Source organism: Cupressus sempervirens, chromosome 11, assembly GCF_028749045.1.
Source record: "Cupressus sempervirens isolate cs-2001-9-10 chromosome 11, ASM2874904v1, whole genome shotgun sequence".
Taxonomy (NCBI): domain Eukaryota; kingdom Viridiplantae; phylum Streptophyta; class Pinopsida; order Cupressales; family Cupressaceae; genus Cupressus; species Cupressus sempervirens.
The window spans coordinates 167,988,110-168,010,449 of NC_143128.1; the positions used below are offsets into that span (position 1 = coordinate 167,988,110).

Here is a 22,340-nt window from a genome sequence, read left to right on the forward strand (position 1 = left end):
ACAATATTCCCTAACTTCCAACACATATATCAAGGACATGTTAGGATAGGAGGGGTTTACATTACATTAATGCAGGTTACAATAGAAGGATAAAATCTAATTGTTACGTGTGGAAGATATATAAGTGTAGTCTAATGATTAGGATTAGTGGAAGATAAATTATGAAGCCTAGTTCTTAGTCGACCCCTTATTGTCTCTTCTATCACACTTGTAGTTGGCAATTCTTCTTATCTTAGTTTAGGGAATCTCTAGGGGGTGGGTTTGAAGATATATTTTTAAAATTAGCAAGAATGACAAAAATAGAGAAAATTGGATTTTGTGAAAATATGCCAAAAATAGTAATTTTTGAACGGGGTTAAATTAGTGTTTTCTCTCTTTGTAATGTAGAGACATTGGGTGAACAATAAACAATTGTGATTTTTGAAGCATTGTTGTATTTTTTTCTATCTTCTTATGATCATTGTTTATGGTAAAAATTGAGCTACATCATATTATGACGCATTAATACCACCTACAACATTGTGAACAAATAGACCATAGGGAAATTAATATAAGAACAATATTTGTAATGCTCACATTATTATTGGTGATGAATACAAGTCTTGATATGGAGCAATATGTCTATGAAGTTTATACTCTGAGTTGTATCTTAAAGAAATTCTCAAATGTCTATAAACTATTTCATCAACTTAAGGTGAAGACAACTAATAGGACGTCGTGTAATCAATATAGGTTACAACAAAAATCCAAGAACAATAATATCTCATAGTTTCCTAGAAAGTTTGATTAGGATTAATGAAACTACTAACCAATAGTTACTCAAGATATGTTTATCACTTAGATGTTAATGCCACCAAGCACAATTTGAACAATCATCAAGGATAGATGCAAGTTTCTCAAGGAAATGTACAATTTTGAAAGAGAATGTCTCATAAAAGAAAACCATTGAAGAGTTAAAGATACAAAGCACATATACTATTACAGAGCATTGGGGAAATAATGTCAGTGGTGATGTTTAAAAGTTGTGAGCCTTGTTAAAAGAAATCTTTAATATTTCCAGTATTCACTAGTTGAGAAAATTGAAGAATCCTAATCCTAAAAGAAGTAACAGTATTTTATAGTAGCTATTAGTTGTCCCAAAGTATTTGAGTAAATATTATTCGAAGGGAATGTAAAAGACAAAGAAAACCATTGAGTATAAATAACAAGATTGGGGATAGGTCCACATTTTCATTTATACAAACTTCTTTTAAAAGAATTATAATTTATTTGTGGAGAACTATAGAATTGAGTATAGTTCAGGGATTGAAAAAGAAGTCTCTTGCATTTGAAATATAAGAATTAAGTCCCAAATCCCATAAGACTAGACACCATACATTATAATGGCATTAAAACATGATCCTATCATCCTACATGGTAAAGATAAAATAGTTATCCACTTACAAGAACAAAGATGAGGTAAGAATTATGGAATAGCTACATATCATTAAATATGATTATTAAGATAATTTCTAATCCATCCTTTATTTGAGTAAACTTATCAATCAATACAAAATAAATATATGAATGATTAAGGCTAATAAGGTTTGGATTTTTTTTGAGTATTATCTTAATCACACAATGAACTATCAATTGACTTTATTATAGTCGGAGGGAGGATTGGGTAGGTAAGAGGGTAGGATTGATTCCTAAGGTAAGAAGGATGTTTTTTTTTAATGGGCTCAGTAGAGCCAAGAGACCCTCCTATAATATCCTGATATTCCTTTGTTATGCAAAGAAAAATCTAATAATAAATTCACCACATCATAGTTGGAGGGATGATAGTAGGTAAGAGGGTAGGGATTGTAATCACCCAATGTTGGTCTATTAAACTATAAGCCCCATTTCTGGGTATTTTAAATCTCTATGCTACACCACATAATGTGCCTAATTAATTTTGCATGATTATTCAATCATTTATCTTTGACCAAATCATGATTTAATCATTTATTCAATTCTATCCTATAGTTTGACCACCTATCCTAAGTCATTTTTAATTGAATGAACATGCTCCCTTTTAATTAAATAAAAATTCCCTTTATCATTTGTACACATGAAAAGGATTTTTCTAATTTAAAAATAAAGAGAAAAGAAAGTTGTATATGACTTAAATGTACACTTTCCAAAGTTGAGTGGAATCGTTTTTTCCTCTTTATCTCCACCACTCATCTTTTGCCTCTTTAATCTCATCCATCCCTTTTTCCTCTTAAGGATCTCGAGCACATGGATCAACTAAAGAACAAATCTCCACCGTTGCTTTTGCCTCTTATTCTCTAACCATCCAAATCTCTTTAAAAGGAACCTCTCTCCTCACTCTCTTCATCTTTGTAGTTTGTGCTCTTATTTTTTATTAGGAAAGCAGGTTTTGAACGAACCCTGAAATCTTTTTTACAAAAGATTCAAATAATATAACATTATACCTAGAGAAACATCAGACCAAAAACAAACAGAGTCAACAAACAAACAACGCTAGCTACAAAAGGACAATGAAACTAACAAAAGGAAAGCAAATGAAAAGACAACATCGAACGAAAAAGACACAAAAACAAAAGGAAGTTATTCCATCTTCTTCATCATTGTGGTCGCTTGTAGCTCCAACTGGTCCATTTTGTCAGTAATGTCTTTCAACTGACTAATATCAGAAGGGAACCCAACATTCATTTTCCTTGTGCTGGCCTTGGTCCTCCTCCAAGTCCCTTCCTTGTTGTCAACAACACCACCTTGATCCTTAACAATTGTAATGATGGCTCTCTCCCCCTGACAACCTTCCAACTTACTGATGAGAATTTTCATATGTTCATGGAAGGCCTTGAGAATATTGTAGCTCTAGTCTGCAATATTTGGAGGGTGTCTTCAATGCTATCCACTCTATTATCCAAATCCAGTACCTGGGTCTTGAGCCTGTAAAAAGTAGCCATATCAATTAAGGATCCCATGGCCCGAGTTTCATTCCCAACTGGATTGTTCCCTTCATTTCTTCCTTCCACAACCCCCATCCTCTCTTTCAAATCCATAACCTAGTGAAAGAGTCATTTTATAGACCTGAAGTTGTCCAGCGGGCTATTTCTAGCACTATTTAGAAGGTCCATGTCGCCTTCTTTTATATTATCACTTAGAATAGTCATTGTGGGATCTGAGGGCTTGGAGATCCACTTTTCCTTACTACACTTCACCAACTTTAAAATCAATTTTCTCCCTCACAATCCCAAGCCTAACTGAGTCCATGCTCATATTTTTCCTAATAACCTTTTTGGTTTTTTGTGGAACAGTGTCAGCAGTCACCATCTTGGCTCTGGTAGCAAGCGTCTGGGTGATATCATCTTCCTCCAAAGAGGAGTCATGTAATGTCCCATTTTTTTTTGGGAGGAATTAATTATAAAGTTATCAATTAAAAAATATATATTACAAAGTAACTTTATAAATTAAATAAAAAAAATCTTCTAGAGGTTGCTGGAATAAGCGGAGGAAAATTAAAAAGGGAGGCCGACCTATCAAGGAAAAAAGAATAAATAGGCATTGAGGGCTCATTGTCTATCATCGAGATTTATTATTGATTTGTGCTTATGTGCGTTGTGGAGCCTAGGGTTTCTGCAAATAGTCACAATTGGCCATTGAGAACGAAAACTCTCAATTGGTATGCAATTTTGAGGGTGTGAAAGATCACCTGAATTATTGCAGCTGTGGGAAGGATATTTCAGTCCTTTCATTTGTGCTTAATTGTTGATTTGGAGTTTCCAGTGGAGTTGCACTTTCACCATATCATCTTCAGCAATCAGCTTCCAATATTTGATCAATCCAGTGGCCTATTGGTACAGGTCATTACAGTGGTATCAGAGCGGTTTCCTACCAGCCTGATAGGGTTACCCAGCCACCATTTAATTTAGTTTACAAAGGAACCAGCATAACTAAGAATATGGCTGAGAGACATTCTCCAAGCCCATCCAGAAGTGTGCGAGATGATGAGACTTTACAGCAACAGGAGAGGCTTCTACAGTCAATAGAGGCAAGTACACGGGCAATGATGGTTATGATGCAACATTTGATTGGGGAAAATAGGAGGAATAATCATAATAATGACCAGGATGACAGGAGCATAGCAGGATCACAACATAGTACACGATCTGGAACAGTTGATAGACCCACACGTCCTACATTTAGAGAAAAAACTCCAGCACGCACACCTGATGCTATGGTAACAGATATTGTAGATGAACTCCGACAAGCGAGGAATGAGTGGGATTCATTACCAGAATATGTACAGGATGGATGGACATTTGACAGGTACCTAAACTATAGAGCTGCCAGGCAGAAGCAAATAGATAAACACAGTGAGTTGCAACAGGTCACCAACAAGTTGGTATTACCCACATTTGATGGCAGTGGAAAAATGACTGCTCGTGCTTGGATTCATAAGGTGGATACTTTCCTATCTCTGAAGACTATGACAGAAATTGAAGCACTCAAGTATGCCACTTTACACTTAGATGGGGCAGCACATGATTGGTGGACACATGGCATGATCACATTGCAACACAATCAGGTAACCACTTATGAGGAGTTTGTGGATAGATTGATAGAAAGGTTTGATAAAAAAAATCCTGAAGTTTATTTCCGAGAGTTAGCCCAGTTGAGACAGTCAGGAGGCTTAGAACAATTTATCAATGACTTCCAGAAGCTTGCAGTGATGGTGCCTGACATTTCAGAAAGGAGGCTAGTCATTTTATTCACAGAGGGATTAACTGAACCACTCAAGGGGTGGGTAAAGGCCTTTGATCCTCCTACATTACAGGAAGCCATGAAGAAAGCCCGCAGTATGGAACTTGCAGCTCCAGCAAACCGGTTTAGTTCAAAGGGTTCTTCATCATTTAGAGATAACAAAGGAGAATTCAACAAGGGTAAAGAGAAGGTTAGTGACTCAAAAGACAAGCTAGTTGCACCTTGGGATAAGGAAACACTTAATGACTTGCGTAGGACGAAGCTATGCTTCTTTTGCAAAGGTCCCTATGAGTTTGGTCATGATTGTCCTATGAAGCCTAAGGGGAAGGCTAACTGGGTGATGTGGGCTTATTATGAAGGTTCAGATTCAGACATCTCAGAGCATCATGATGAGGATCCTAATGAGGTAGAAGGTGAACAAGAGGTAGATAGTGCTAAGAAAAAAGAGGCTCCAGAGATACATTTATAGGAGGCACGTCTGTCTAGTATTCAAAGAGAGGGATCTTTCAGATTTTGAGGAGTCTTGGCAGGACAAAAGATTATTACTCTATTGGATACAGGTGCCACGCATAATTTCATTGATGCACGATTTGTGGAGAGACGTGGACTCATTACTGAGGAGTTCGAGGGACTAAGAGTTAAGGTAGCTGATGGATATACTCTTCGTTGTGATAGGATGGTGCGAGATCTACCTTTGAACCTAAACAACTATGAGTTTAAGGCGGACTATCATGTGGTCAACATGGGTGACATGGACATAGTACTTGGGATGCAATGGTTACATTCTTTGAAGGAGGTTACCCTGAGATTAGAGGATATGGAGATACGATTCGTGGTGGATGGCAGGACTCATGTGCTAAAGGCTATCCGTAATGGTGATGTTAGGACTATCTCATTTAGGCGGTTGGAGAGATTAGCCAAGCATAATAATATAGAATGGGCAACAATATGTGCCTTGATGCCTACCCAAGGGGAGCAACATAAGACTGAATATAATCCAGATATTCAAAAATTGAGAATCAAGTATGGGAAGGTATTCAATGAGATTCCACCAGGCAGGCCACCAGATAGAGGTATTGAGCACATTATCGAGTTGGAGGAAGGTGTTAAGCCTGTCATGATCACACCATACTGGCACCCAAAACGACTCAAAGATGAGATCGAGAGGACCATCAACAAGTTGCTAGCAATGGGACACATCAGACCAAGTCACCTTTTGCATCTTCTGTTGTTTTGGTAAAAAAGAAGGATGGAACTCTATGAATGTGTATTGATTATAGGGTGTTGAATAAGAGAACTATAAAGAACAAGTATCCCATCCCACGCATCGATGAGCTCATAGACGAATTGCATGGGGTTTGTTATTTCACAAAAATTGATTTGAGATCAGGCTATCACCGGATCAGAGTTCGAAAGTAGGATATTGAAAAAATTGCTTTTAGATGTCATTACGGTCATTTTGAGTTTGTAGTCATGCCTTTTGGTTTGACTAATGCACCTGCCACTTTTCAATCCACTATGAACAAGGTCTTCCACCATCAGTTGACGAAATTTGTGCTAGTGTTCTTTGATGATATTTTGATCTATAGCAGGACATGGCAGGAACATTTAGAGCACTTGGAGACAGTATTAAGCATTTTACAGAGCGAGTCCTTGTACGCCAAGGAGTCCAAATGTGATTTGGGAATGACAGAATTGTTGTATCTCGGACACATCATTAGTGCGAAAGGAGTGCGAATGGATCCTGAAAAGATCTGTACTATTGTTGATTGGCCACCACCAGAGAACCTTACACAGTTAAGAGGGTTCCTTGGTCTATGTGGATTCTATCGCAAGTTTATTAGTGGCTACTCACGACATGCAACGCCCATGACAGATTTGCTGAAGAAAGGGGCATTTGTGTGGACTCGGGAGGCATAGGAGTGTTTTATGCAGTTCAAGGAAATAATGACTACATGCCCAGTATTAGCATTGCCTGATTTCACGAAGCCATTTGAGCTTCAATGTGATGCTTCTGAAAAGGGAGTTGGTGTTGTACTCATGCAGGACAAGCATCCTATAGCTTATGAGAGTAGGAAACTCAGAGGGGCTGAGAGATCATTCAGCATATATGATAAGGAGAGGCTGGCCATCATGCATGCCTTGGCCAAATTTAGACAGTATCTTGTGGGCAGCAAATTTTGTATTAAAACTGATCATAATAGTTTGAAGCACTTTTTGGGACAGCGGGACCTAAATGATCATTAGCAAAAGTGGGTGAGTAAGTTACAAGCATATGATTTTGATATCACATATGTTAAGGGGACAGAATATTGTTGCAGATGCTTTATCCCGTAGGCCACACCTCACTTCTATGATTCAGATATCAAAGGATTGGCGACACTTGATTGTAGCAGAATATGCCAAAGACACGTGGGCCTCTTCTATAGTGGAGGGGACAACAATCGACACCAGATACACTCTCATAGATGATTTGATCATTTACAAGAACAGGATTTACTTAGTCCCAAGATCGAAAGTAAAGCAGTTGATTTTGAGAGCATTCCATAATTCACCTACAGCAGGCCATCCTTGGTATTTCAAGACTTACAAGTTAGTATGGGAACGATTCACTTGGAAGGGACTTAAAGCTGATGTTTTACAGTATGTGCGTGAGTGTCATGTTTGCCAGCAGAACAAACAAGAGCACACTTATCCAGCAGGGCTCCTACAGCCACTTCCTATTCCTGACAGGAAGTGGGAGTGCATCTCTATGGATTTTATTACGGGTTTGCCTAAGGCCCAAGGGCGTGATTGTATCTATGTGGTGGTGGATAGGCTGACAAAATATGCTCACTTCTTCCCTATTGCTACTACATACTCAGCAACTCAGGTGGCAGAGGTCTTCTTCAGGGAGATTTTTAGATTACACGGGTTACCTCGAAGCATTGTGAGTGACAGGGACAGCCGCTTAATGAGTAACTTTTGGCAGGAGATATTTCAGTTGTCTGGCACTGAGCTTACACCTAGTACCAGTTATCACCCACAAACTATCAGATATTTCAATAAATAGTCACAATTGGCCATGGAGAACGAAAACTCTTAATTGATACGCAATTTTGAGGGTGTGAAAGATCACCTGAATTATTGCAACTGTGGGAAGGATATTTCAATCCTTTCATTTGTGCTTAATTGTTGATTTGGAGTTTCCAGTGGAGTTGCACTTTCACCATATCATCTTCAGCAGTCAGTCTCCAATATTTGATCAATCCAGTGGCCTATTGGTACGGGTCATTACAAGTCATTTGCATACTGGTCCTTCATGAGGTTAAGAGGTGAGTCCACGCTCCTCTCGCCTTTGTGTCACCCTTGCCCAATTTTTGCTTCTTCATAACAAACTGACTGGTCCCCACCTCCTGAAAATCAATATCCATGTCATCATTGTCCTCCTCATACTTGTTGGATGAGATACCAACCTTATTTTGCTTTTTAGTCACAGGGGTTTTACCCATTTTCGAAGGCCTTACCACCTTTCTCTTCTTCTCAACTCTCTTGCCCTGGGTCCATGGAGTCCTCACCATAAGTGTCTTCGTCCGTCTCCTCCACTTTCTTTTTCTATTTCTTACCTACAGGAAACTTCTTTAAGGTCTTCACAAGGGTTCTACAAGCCAAACTCTTACCCTGCCCTTTGACTTTTGTCATCATCACCTCCTCATCCAAATGCAACCCCTCACTATCCTCCGTTTCAAAGAAATCCCGAGAACCCCCAGAGTCACTATCTTCATTTTTCTTTGTTTCTATCAGCTCTAAGACTTTACCAATAGAATGGACTTTAATATGCTTGTAGATGAGCAACATTAAACCCTCATGAAGGTGGGGATTAACCAAAACTTTCTCCCTACAACTGTTAATAATAGAATGCATGGAAGATAAAAGATAAAAAGGGATGGACACCTTAATATCATGGTGGAAGTGATTCAGAAGAACAAAATGATGTGAACAAATCATTGAAAACCTACCATCTAGAGTAACATATATATAATAGACCTCAAAACAAAGCGCCATAATTCCTTGACACACCCCAACAAGAAATAGGTCTTACCCTCTTGCTTCACCAAAGCAACACTCTCTCTTGATTCCTTGGGAAAATTGTCAGTAACCAGGGCCGAGAATTTTAGATCCCTATAAAACTTTTTGCCCACCATTGGAAGACCTGTCATCATAGAAATGAGCTCTTTTGTAATGGAGAAGTTTATTCCACCCATTACAAGAGTGCCCTTGTTCCACGATTACCACTGTGAAGCCTTATCACAAAAGTAGTGAGGCCACCCCTTTCTAGGATCTCCCAGACTTTTGTACTCCTTTTCCAATTATCACAGTTTGAGGGTTCCCACCACCTACACTGACCACCCATTTTGTTTCCATTAATGTTAAAAACCAAAGAGCAATCACAGAGCCAGTTCACAATGCAATGCAAATAGGAAACTATGGTCCTCAAAACAACCCACAAAGTGTATGAAAAATGGGCTCATTATTGCAAATGATGTCCTTTCTCCTTTCCTTGCATCTTAGAATCAACAAAAACATCACTTCTTGATTCACCCATCCTTGCTATTAATTGCACCTTCTTTCCCATTAATGAATCATAATCAATACAAGACATGACATCTATGGGTAGCCCATCATCACCCCTCCAAATCATCTTTCCTTCACACTTCACTGCCACATTAGCAACAACATCGGCCACCGTGTTGGACTCACAATATATGTGGAAAATGTAATAATTTTCCATAGAATTTAAGATATCAATAGTTTCTTTAATAATATTATCAATATTCCACAAAGGTTTAAAGGCCCCTTTCAAGCAATTGATAATGTTCATGGCATCTCCTAACCAAAGCTTAGATATACCACGATCTTTAGCTTGTTTAGTTATCTAGAAAGCGATTATTGCCTCAACAATATGGTTGGTTTGAATTCCCAAGGGGAGAGCCACTACAGTAAGACGACCATGATGGTTTCTTAACACTCCCCCACACCCAACTAGCACAGGATTTCCCTTAGCTGCCCCATCAAACTTAGCCTTACACCAATCCTCCGAAGGGAAGGTCCATTTACTTTCCAATCTTTTATTGTTATTGTGATACGTAGTGAACATGTTATCAATTATCCTCTACAGACTATACCCCAATCCATTGATGTTGGCATTTTCCACTATAACATTCTCAATCTTAGCATAAACCATAAAGAGGGAAAAGGTTTATCTCTTAATATTCTAGTATTACTCTCCTTCTAGATACCCTAGCATAGGTGAGGTAACGAAAGGACCCACATAGATTTGAACTCCTTGGAGGACAAGTAGGGCAAATCCCATTGAGAGAAACAGTCAGTTGTGATAGCAGGTAGGACTCAAAAAATGTTGAGTTTAAAAAATAAAAATAAAAACCATATATCCCTAGCATAGGAGTAATGCAAAAACAAGTGGTGGACAGATTCAACATCTGAGCTACAAAGAATACACATAATAGGGATGTCATGTCCCCTTTTCAAATAATTTAAAAAAAAAGAAAATCTTTGCTAAGGCAGGCAGGCCCAAGAAAGTGAAGTTTCGGAAAAAGGGAGTTAATCTTTGGAAACCGTTGGACTAATAAATGATAATTATTATTAAAATATGTTTCATTAACCTCTCTTGGACGTGAGTTACAGTTATGCCCTTTTTAAAGAGGTTTGGAGGCATTTTGGGGGGATTCCAGACTTGATTTTCGCTCATTCTTTGTTATTCTTCAGAGGCTGCCAAACCTGTGGAGAAGGAGACCCAAGAACGGGAGTTTGCAGGTTTCCAGGGAGACCCAAGAACGGGAGTTTGCAGGTTTCCAGGAAGGCTAAGGACGGGAGTTTGAAGCCATTCCATGTGCATGCTCATACAGAGTTTGCCTTTGTGCTAAACAGTGCAGATTTGTGAGTTTCCGAGTGTATTTTTGTAAGAGTTTGGTGTTTCCGGTTGAGTATTTCATATCAGTTTTGGTTGCTGCTGTATTTTAGACTTTAAGCTATTAAAATAGATCTGAATATATATATTGGGACGTGATTAAACTTCTGAGATAGATTATTAGTGTTCTTGTGGTGTTTCCGGGCATATTTTGTGCTATTTTGGGAGCCCGATGAGCATAGTTTTGGTCCTACATTTTTGAGCTGTTGTGTAAAGGCTATACGGATCTGGAAATGTCAATTTGTAGGCTGTTATGCTGCTGAAAGTTCTGTAAAAATTTCCATTTTCAGATTTATTAGTAATTGGTGAAGCTGTGAAGCTTTTGGCACAATTTCTGGCATACCCGATTTGGGGTTTCTTGAGAAATTTGGAGGATCTTTGTGATATTAGTTGTTTGATCTTAAAGATCTGATTAAAGGTTGGAAATATCATGTAAAATCAGAAAAGGGACATTTCAAGGGATTTGAAATCTTCTTTTGTAAAGGTTATCAATAGTTAGGATTCTATTTTGGAGGAGAATCCAAAAAAACATATTGATTTTTGGAATAAGAGCAAGGATCCAGGCCTTTGCCCAACATGGAGGAACAATATCATCACCAGTTATGGCATGGTAAGCAGAGGCTAAAAAGAAACCTCTAGAGAAGGTGGTTTCCCAGATGATAACATCATTGCTATAGTTCAAATGAATTGAGGATAAGAGAGCCATAAAAGGTTTCAACGCTGGGATATCACCAAGATTAACCCAACTATTATTGCTTCAATTATTAGCCACCATGGTACCATACCTAGCAATACACTAATCCTTCTAGTCTTTGTAAATATCATGATCTTCTAACGGCCCTGCAGAGAGCCAATGATCCTCCCAAAACCATATAGAAGTGCCATTGCCTGGCTTCCATATGGTCTTAAAGGCAACAATCTGTCAAGTCTTCAAAACCCCATTCCAAATAAAGGATACCCTAGTGATATCTTCAAACATTAAGAAGTCCATGAAAATAGAATGATTAAACAAGGATTTGGAGAACAAGATTTGCGCTAGGCTCCATTACTTTGAAAGATTCTCCAAGCATGTTTGGCAAGAAGAACAATATTGCAGGCCCGAATCTTTTTGAGGCCAAGTTCTCCCAACTTCTTAGGTAGGCAAATCTTATCCCAAGAAACGTGTAGAAGCTTCTTATGATCTTGAGTACCTAACCAAAGAAATCTTTTCTAAATCCTCTCTATAGTGTAATGCCCCGCCTGGAAATCCTTGGAAACAAGGATGAAATACAAGCCAAGAAATTTTTTTTTACAAGTATGAATGCACATGACAACATCATACAAGGATCACAAAGATCGCAACGGAAGACTTCACCGCAATCTCGGCAACCAATAGATCTCCGAACGCCACTACCAAATTGACACATGCGAACAAAAGCCGACAACCACCACAAAAAGATTAGGGCACAAAAAACGACCACTCATCAACAAAACACCAAGCTGGGGTAAAATGCAAAATCCTGAAATTTGGCTAAGCCTGAAATCCTGAAGCCCTGAAAATTGGCTAAGTCTGGATTTCTGAAGCCCTGAAATTTTCTAAAATCTTTAACTTGTCTCTAAGAGGTCTGAAACCTATCTCAAAAGATTTGTCGCATATATTAAAATATATCTTAAGTATAAGGAATTAAATATATGTCAACTTATAGATCTTTCACCGCTTCGTGCGAGAAAGTGCACACTTCGCGTGAGGACTACTGAGCTTTGCGTGAGGATTCACATTCTCGTGCGAGGATTCCCTGCGCACCGCGCGAAGATTTACATTCTCACACGGGAAGTGTATTCTCTCACACGAGGAAAATATAGTCTTGCGCGAGGAAACAAATCAACGCGACACAAAATGCAAATGAAAAGCTAAAAAAACAAGGAAACCTCCACACTGGGGAGTACCAGATCCGCGCAAATCGAGGAATGAACACTCGAGAGCAACAACAAAAAGGAAAGAGGAACATCTATCCATCTAAACCATAACAACAAAGAGCATACTGAAATAAACATCACAATGAACAGAAATATATATCAGAACTAAACAACCAAATAAGTACGCGGTTCCTCCCAACCGTCAATAGCATCATAAGACCATCGTGGATCCTAGCCATCCCCCATGCGTAACATCCCAAGCCACTGACCAGATCGTCGATACTGTCATAATAGGGACGTTACTAATAAAAACATGCACAATAACAGCATAAGGAAATCTAGCATGCTAGTAGTAAAGCATAAAATAATCCTACAGTAGATAACATCACCTATCACATGCTAAACAGCAGTAAGCAACAGATATACTACTAAAACAAATAACATCATCTAATCATATGGTAAACGTCATGATAAGGGAATGCGTCAAATAAAATAACATCATCTAAACATGATATACAAGCATCCCAATGAAAGCGTAAATCACAAGAAAGCATACTCCAAAACCCGAAGTACCAAGTGAAAACATCCAGCAACGGTTGCACTAGGACAAGACCGCCTCTGTGCACCGGTCTCCAACGGTGGTGAAGGTAGCTACGCCTCTCAACCACGTGGAACCCATAGGTCCACACCCGTCGTGCTGATGGAGATAATGATCCAACCGCAAACACACAAAATAACATCCATAGCTAACACTCACGCCAGACAGTATGATGGCTGCAGCCAAGAACCTAAGACAATGCAAGGAGTACAGGTCCTGGTCAGACACTCAAAAGGCTACTAAGTAGGGGCTGACATCATGAAGAGTCACTTAGCATCGAAAAGCCCAAGCTTGGATCGTGCATTTCAACTCCTCAACGGAGGGCCCCGCACACACATTTTATTTATCACTTATTTAAAACTTCCTATCCTCCGCCAACCCTATGGGACTAAGGTCACCAGGTTGCGAGATAGAAGCCCCCTCCATATACTACCCTACCCTACCCATGATCATCCTACGACAAGTGCCCGTGGGCATGCATACTCCCATCCCAACCCCAATGATCAAAACTTCCAAAAAAGACATGGAAGGTTGAGACCCGCAAGTCTTTCGACAAACGTACGCGCACGTACTCGTGTGTGGCGCAACACCATCACGAAGATCATAACACAAGGACAGGAATCAGAACACAATGCAAAGAAAACACCCAACTGAAAGCAACACAGGAAGGATGGATTCTACACAAATCTCAATGATGCAACAAGACCAAAAGTCATGAACTCACTCCACCAGCCTCAATCTGAGAGTATGGATTCTACATGAATCCTAATGTCCAAGAAACAAAGCAAAGGTCCAAAAGGAACCATAACAGGTATAAAATCATTCAATCGAACACGTCGGGAGTATGGGTGCGACACGCAACATCAAAATGAAAAAGTGGTATGATTGATATCCAAACGGATCATCCAGGTCCATGACCCACATTTTGCCAAGAAAATCCGAAAAACAGGGCAGCACGCAAAATGAGGTAAAAACCTCAAAATTTGAAAAACTACAAAATTAAAACCCATTGGACCTTTGGGCACAAAAACTCCAAAAATCCAAAAATAAATAGAATCGAACACGTATGCAAAAACGGCCAACATAACAGCATAAAATCTCAAACCCTCATCCCGAAAAACAGAAAAATGTTCATACCCACCCAACCAGGTAGAACTAACATATAGAAACGGAAGGGAACACTAGTTCTCAGCCTCCAAACAAATAGCTACCAAAAACAGAAGCAGAAACGAAACAGAAACAATAAAACAGGAAAGCCCTACCTCACAACCAAAAGGGCAAAACAAGAATCTGAACCATAAAATAAATAGCCCGCAAAAGTAGCTGAAAATCATAGCAATCCAAGGTTTCCCCGAGCTAGATCCAACGAGCCCAACCTCGTGACGATCCCATGCCCGTAGCTCCCACAACGAACAAAACAATAAATCCTCATGAAGAGGATTTTGGATTTTACTCTCCAACTTTCCAATTTGAAAGTGAGAAGTGAGGAATTAAATTCCTCTTTGGATATTTATTCACTTTTCGAGTGAATAATTGATTAGGGCAAATAACCAGCCAACCTAGTTAAACCTCGAATCGACCCAAACGAAAATAGGCTATTCCTATAAATAGGAATTCATTTATGGCAAAGCTGCCAGAAAATAAAATAAATCAATTAAAAAGCCCGAAAACCCAAAAACAAATAAATCTCCTTAATGACTTTCGCGACAATGCGAACCTCTAAATGCACAGACACGCTTACTGGTCTAATCACATAATGCAATGAGTTCAAATTTAATAATCACCAAAGGTTTAAATTAAACATTTAATTAAAGATACGTCGACCATACAAGGACAACATTGGTAAAATATGAAAGGCTGAATCATTAACTCCATGTGCCACTGCCAAGGATATAAATCCTGCACACTAAACAACACGATCAAGTGCAATTGCATATAATAACATAGCCGAAGCAATAAATGCATTAAATCACCTAATTTAACCATTTATTTAATTATATTAAAATAATCTATTTACATCACTCACGTTCGCATAAAGCATAACAACGCAAGAATGAAGTAAATAACCATAGCATTAAATCCATCACATAACGAAATTAGAGGTATGTCTCAAAAATCAGATAACCAAATAACCAAATATCATCATAAAACACACTGTCATCTCAAAATGGCATCGTCATGCAATAAGATCAACTGAACAGCATAGTAGTCTAATATCTATGATACTGAAATCAAAGAGTAACATTTGACCCTCAGGTCATCTCAAATGTAAACATAACATAACAAATATCTCTCTAATCAGAAATGTAACAAGGTAAATGTCTGCAGCATATAACCAAATAATCCCACATGAACAATCTATTCTAATTACTTAAGCATTTAATAATGATTGTTTAAACAACATTAAAAAGGTGCTTTAAACGCATAAGCAAACACAGTCATAAACATGACTAACCACTGCTACAGGAACCTAGTCCAGTGTAGCATGGTAATAGTACCCAGTGCAATCTCTGCACACATCTCAGGATAATCACGGAACAACCTCATGATACCACGTCGATCTTGGTAACCACTGGCACAAACCTCAATGAACCAAAAATCACATCATAATCTCATAGATCAATCAAATGCATAAACAAAGCAACTGATACAGAAACATAAATCCAAACACCTCAACGGTGTAGACCACTCAGGGTCACAATCATGATCCCATCACAACAAAAGATCAGCAAGGTTGCATCCATCAAGATGACTTACAGAAGTAAAATGGGAGATGCACTACATATAGCCTCAACAAACTTAACAAGAATATGGAAAAGACTAAGAGCATAAGTGGGAAGGTTTTGAAGAGTAGATTTAAGCAATTGAACCTTTCCAACTTGACTTAGCAACACTCCTTTCCATCTAGCAATCTTACTATTAAATTTGTCCATCAAGATGTTCCAAAAGGAATCTAAAAGTTTAAGACCTAGGGGGAGCCCCAAATAAACTGAAGGAAGGTCAACAATCTCACAAGTGAGAATGCCCACTATCTTGTTATGTCTATTCTCCAGGGTACTGACAAAAACCAGAGAGCTCTTGTTCCAATTTATGAGTTGCCTTGTACCTTGGCAGTAGCAATTGATGAGAGAATTTTTCATCTTTTGATGTTGGCTTGATGCCCTCCAACAGATTTTGACTAATTCCAATAGAAATCAACCTCCCCAAACATTCAAGAGCAATAATAAAAAGGATAGGAGAGAGGGGGTCTCCTTGACCCAAGCCTCTGGAGGGTTTAAAGAAGGAAGAAGGCTCTACATTCACCATTATAACCAAAGAAGTGATAGAAATCAGTTGAATAATTTTGGAAACCTTGTCAAAACAAAACACCTCCAAGGTTTTAAGAAGATCCTAGTCCACCCTATCATAAGCTTTGGAAAGGTCACATTTGAGAAGAAAACCTTGATTGCCAACCATCGAAAGGGAATAACTTCATGAACCAAAACGATGGAATCAAGAATTGGTCTACCTGACGTAAAACCAACTTGCTGCAAAGAAATAATTCTTGGCAAAATCTCAAGTTAAGGACTTTCAAGATGACCTTATAGGAGTTGCAGAGGCTAATCGAGCAAAATTTATCGTAGCCTCCACTCCAAGAACCTTGGCAATAAGGACGAGGGAAGTGGCATTGAGTTCCTTTAAGAGGTTCTTGGAGCCAAAAAAGAACTCTTGAACAGCCTTCACAACATCAAATTTAATGATATCCTAGAAGTGATGGAAGAACATGGGGAAGTCATCTAGTCCTGGCACTTTGGAGAACAAGCTTGTAGAAGCAATTGTAGTGATAACAAATCGTCTTGTGTTGTTAGAAGGGTGCAATGATAGTGTTGGGAATAGCAGTAGAGGAATTGGAAGATTGTTGAAGCTCTATCAAAAAGAGGCAAAAAAAAAAATTATAACTCTTAATCTTGAAATTTAATTTATTTCTCATTTGCCGAACTGGTTTTCCCTTAGAAATTTTAGGACAATTTGTCCAAAAATATCGTGTCACTGTGCTGCAAATTTATTTCCCTATTTTTATTGGTGAAATTGAAGTTGTGTTATTTTTCATTATTAGTAGTGAACTGATTTTCATGAATTAAATAATTTTTATAAGATAGTAAATTAATAATAAGTAACTGCAATTGCAATTTTCATATTATGTTCTTTACTTTCGGAATCGCATAACATTTCTACCAAAGAAACAATTCCAATTTTCTTGCAACATTAAATCCTGTTTCCAAACATGACGATCATGCAACAATGTGGTTATCATTCTGAAAATTTGAGTTCACTCATATATCTAAAATGAGCGGAAACCAAAGAATTGTGGTTAGTTGATGGTATGTTTTCCATTTTTTAGCTTTCTACCAATGTTCAAATCTACCCTCTGAATTATATTCTTAAGGCATGGGGCTGTCATATCTATACAGATTAGTCTTAATCTCTAAGCAAGAGGATATTGATTATTCGTGCAGCTTAAACTCCAACTCCCAATATGCATACGTACGGTCAGGGAAAACATTCTCATCCTATATTATTGTAGGTCTTCTGAGCAACAAAAATGAACTATATATATAGGGGGAAAAGACGCTTTTGGGGAAGGGGTTTTATTTAAAATACAAATTAGAATTAGAACTTAATAAAATAGATACATTTCAACTAGCATCAAAACTATGTGAAAGAGTTCAACCCCACATGGTGCCATGAAATAAAAGACTACCTATAGACAGATATGAAAGATAAAAGTAGGCTGCTGATTGCACAGTTGAGAATGGGATCCCATCATTTACGATGTGAGACAGGCAGATGGACAGTACCCAAGGAGGCGCGGGAAGAAAGAACATGCATCTTTTGCAATAAAGGATATGTGGAAACAGAATGGCACTTTATATATGAATGCATTGCATACCAAGATATCCAAGTTAAATACAAGGATACTTTGAAAGGGCCAATTGCACCAACTCTTTGCGGGCACCAATCTTCATAAGGCAGCTAGTATCCTGAGGCAAATGCATAGCAAGTGGGATAACATGAGAACGAACATGCATTTGGTCCCATAGGCTGAATGGCCTTGTGGACGCTATTTAAACTCATTCATTCATTCAAACCTGTTTAAATTTGTGGGGGTAGATGCTTTAAATCTGCTTCTTCCCATACTACATAGATGTCACCCACGTACAAATTGGCCGTAGGAATGAAAATCTCTGAAGGCCTATAAAACATTGTATAGACCAGTTTTGCTCAAACTTCTCCACAAGGGGAAGAGTTCGAACAAGAGACCTTGTGCTACACAATCCCTTCCATAAGAGAGAATGTACACACTGAAGGTTTGATCTAAAATCAAAATTTGAAACAGAAGAAAACCGTTTCCATGCTTTCACCGTTGCTTCCATTGTAAACTGAAACTCCATCGAGGCAAGAAGCTTTGGTTAAATATTTGCTTTACCTGATAAATCATTCTGCACTTGATATAGGGCGCAGGCATCTATTCCAAGACATAGTTTGGATTTACTGCTAATATTCTCTCATCATTGCGCTTTGACTGGGCAGAAGCTTCTGCCCCAGTTGTTGGTGGAGCCTCTGGTCCATCATCCAGAACCAAGAGCACCCCCTCTCTATTAACCAGATGCTGCAGACCATATAATATTGGAATCCAGTTAATGTTAGGCATGATCTATGGAAAGTATGGAGTAAACATCCACATTGGCATTAAACATCACTGGTACCTGTATAATAGATTTCACGCATTTCACCTCTTCGTACAATGCACTAATGGTATCAAAAACTCTCTCTGCATTCAGATCTTCAATGTACCATTTGACTAAATCTTTTTGTTTTAAACCTGCCAAACCACCATCTGCAGGCACCAAATAATGAATGAATGAAACCAATAACAGCATCCACAGAATGAGATTGAACTATAGACAGAACATGAAAAAAAAGGCAATCTGAAGTCATGAAAATGCCATCATGACCTCTGAATAGAAAACTAACAAACAATTCGTTGCATTTCCTTCTGAATATAACAAAGAAGACTGTTTGCAGTTTATCTACATTAAAAGCAATCACAATACCATCTTTAACAGATTCTTCATGTTGTCTTAGTCGCATGACGAGCGCACGAGTAACCTTCTGGAAGTGCTCATATGTTACTGTCATTTTCTGCTTTGGTTGGTCACCACCTTCTGCTGCTGGTGTTGCTGCCCCTTCTCAGAGGAAACAATTTGGTGTAAGAGACTCAACAAAACCAAGCATTGATCTCAAATCAAATAAACCGATGCATAACATTTGCAGAAATCTAACCACTTACCTGCAGCTTGATTATTTCTTGTTTCTTGTTGGTCTTCCTGCGCTACAGAACCCGACTGCTGCTCATTATTGTTGTCATCATCTTGAAAATCAGCCAGATCAATCTCGTTTGAATCAACACTGTAACAGGGACATGTTAAAATTCACAACTTGACAATGGCTTGCATTGAAGTTTAAAAATACAAAAAAACAACCTATTGTAATTCAAAGCAACCTGATTATGGACGTATTTATAAGTCTTGTTGCCATATGAACATGGGCTGGTCGCACCTGTTATCATTTCAAGATCAACAAATGACCATTAGAGCCAAAGCCATACCAAATGCTTACTTTCAGGACTTCAAAATTTTGTTATACCTCAGACTCTAGGTGGACTCGAGCAATGGCCTCAGATAACCTTATCAATGCTTCCAATTGCCTTACTGTAATTCTGTATGCAGCCCGACTGCCAGGCGCAGCATCATCTCGTCTTAAGGATACATATGCATCCACGAGGACCTTTCTCGCTTCAGGACCTAACTATATCCAACCCCAGAACAGAAATTTAAGTACAAAAACAGAATGCAAAGAACTGCTAGGGATATATCAAAAAAGTTGAGATAATCTGGGGAAACTAGGGCAGAAAGACATACAGTAGGTTTTACTGTCTTTGCATAAGCAATGTAGCGCTGAATTTGTGCAGTAGTAAAAGATGGAGACAAGGCCTCCTCGTGCTTTTGGTGAACTCTAACAATATGGTCAGCAATATGATGATCTATTTGATCATCAGGCTCATCTATCATCACATATATCAGGTCAAACCTGGATAGAATGGGTGGAGGAAGTGCTACATTGTACTACAATATCAAATAACACAATAAGAACCCAATCCATTTAACATGCTACAGTTTTGAGTTTAAAGAAATATAATGATATAGGTGCCTTATGTGATTTTCCACATTACCTTTAGGGGCTTTGATTTGTCATAACGTCCACCAGTAGGATTTGCAGCCGCTAAAATTGAGGTGCGAGCATTTAATGTTGCTTGAATGCCTGCTTTGGTAATACTTATTGTCTGTTGTTCCATAGCTTCATGAATTGCAACCTTTAAATTGAAAATATTAAATATGTGGATCAGTAGCAAGCCAAACTAATTCAGGTCTGCTTGAGAACAAAAGCACAAGATGGATCCACAACAAATGCTAAAATTTACCTGATCTTTCACATCCATTTTATCAAATTCGTCTATGCAACAAATTCCATTGTCAGCCAGCATCAGAGCTCCAGCCTAATAAAATATCCATTAACTTTACTATTAGTGAAAACACAATGTATATATAAACAAATGCCTACCATATGCTCCATATCATGCATTTAAAGAAAGCAAAGTCCACAACATATCAAACTTATTAGCATGTTATGATTTGACACCAACAATAAAAGTTGAAATAAAACTTACGCGTTCCTGCTTAAAACTGTAAACATTTTATATTTTAGTGTTAATGTTATAGTGGCAGATAAAGAGCACTTTCTGAAAACTAGCTTGCATAGACTAACTCAGCAGTGGGTTGACAAGGGATGCTCAAAAGCCAAACCTACACTTATCAGATGGATTATTGATGAGGATCACTAATGTAACTTCAGAACAATCTCGGTGTTTTCTTAAATTTCATCTTCCTTTGACCTTATTAAGTAATTTTTAATTTATTATTATTTAGAAATTCAAACATTAATTTGTTCAAATTATTTTAATAGCAGTCCCCTACCATCCAAAATCAAATATAAATATTTGACAACCCTGAACTGCATCTCTACATCTCTCCCTTCCATCTTCAAGATGTAGAGGAAAAGAAACTCAATAAACCTACAAATTAGGAGTATAGCATATGCAATCTGAAAATAGAAATATCAAAAATTTAAAAAATAAACGGAACAATGGAAGCAAAGACAGTATACAACATTTTCACCTAGTAAAACTCCTTCAATCAGGAACCCAGCACAGTGAAAAGATTCACCAATGCAATAGGTTAGCCATTCTCCAAAACAGTAATGAATCTCTCTTACTTTACCCTTACACATGTTTGGAATCTAGATATAAATAGGCACATCAAAAACAGTTTTACACATTATAAACACAAGTGATTGAAAATATGGGTGAAAATAAAAAACACCCAACAACAAAAATAAGTACCCAAGTCAACTACCAAGGTTGATAGGAGATCCCATCATGACTATTGATCCCATCTAGACTGTTAAACAGAAAGTATGTAACACACATCTGACACAAACTTAGAGAAATACTCTCTTAGATGAAGTGAGCATACCCTACCCTCTGTGAGCTCATCTCACTACACCCTCAGACTTAGTCTCATTACTGATGTCTTGTTGAATGACTCTGCAACCCAATGAAAAGTGGTACGGAATTCAGCAGCAATCAAAATGTCTTTTGTGCTTAGTTGCAGGATTCATGCAACAGAGGCCAGATCTGGATTCAGGTCCAATCCAGATCCAGATCCTTGCTTGGATCTGTGAGGATCCACACCACAGCATGAGGATCTTGCACAGATTCACACAAATCCACGGCGAAGGAAGATGCAAAAAATAAGCATGGTGGGCCTAACTTCATTTTTTTCTCTGAACCCTAAAAATGCCCTTGTTATTATTATGCAAGTTCATTTGCTCTCTATTTTGCTCTCTCATTATTGCTAGTTTGAAGTAAAGTGCTTGGATTCGAAGGAGATCGGTTGTGGAGCTGCAAATATCTTGCAAGAAGTGTTTAAGGTATGCATTTCGACCATTTTCTTTAGTTCTTTA

The 22,340-nt window shown here is 38.2% G+C and overlaps 1 protein-coding gene across 2 annotated transcripts in view; it reads right to left on the reverse strand.

Annotated features, from left to right (window-relative positions):
* Positions 1–18,104: 18,104 nt before the first annotated feature.
* The window catches only part of LOC149528710 (DNA replication licensing factor MCM6-like), a 43,257-nt gene continuing 39,021 nt past the window's right edge, over positions 18,105–22,340 (reverse strand). The window contains exons 10-18 of one of the 2 annotated variants that reach the window (XM_089809617.1): positions 20,740–20,814; positions 20,491–20,631; positions 20,180–20,383; positions 19,905–20,066; positions 19,762–19,817; positions 19,549–19,667; positions 19,313–19,438; positions 18,965–19,095; positions 18,105–18,867 (exon numbers count right to left, since the gene is read on the reverse strand). In XM_089809617.1, the coding sequence (XP_089665743.1) occupies positions 18,724–18,867; positions 18,965–19,095; positions 19,313–19,438; positions 19,549–19,667; positions 19,762–19,817; positions 19,905–20,066; positions 20,180–20,383; positions 20,491–20,631; positions 20,740–20,814 (1,158 nt within the window). In that variant the 3' untranslated portion in view covers positions 18,105–18,723. Of the gene's footprint in view, positions 18,868–18,964; positions 19,096–19,312; positions 19,445–19,548; positions 19,668–19,761; positions 19,818–19,904; positions 20,067–20,179; positions 20,384–20,490; positions 20,632–20,739; positions 20,815–22,340 lie in introns of both variants that reach the window. The other variant, XM_089809615.1, reaches the window with a different exon arrangement.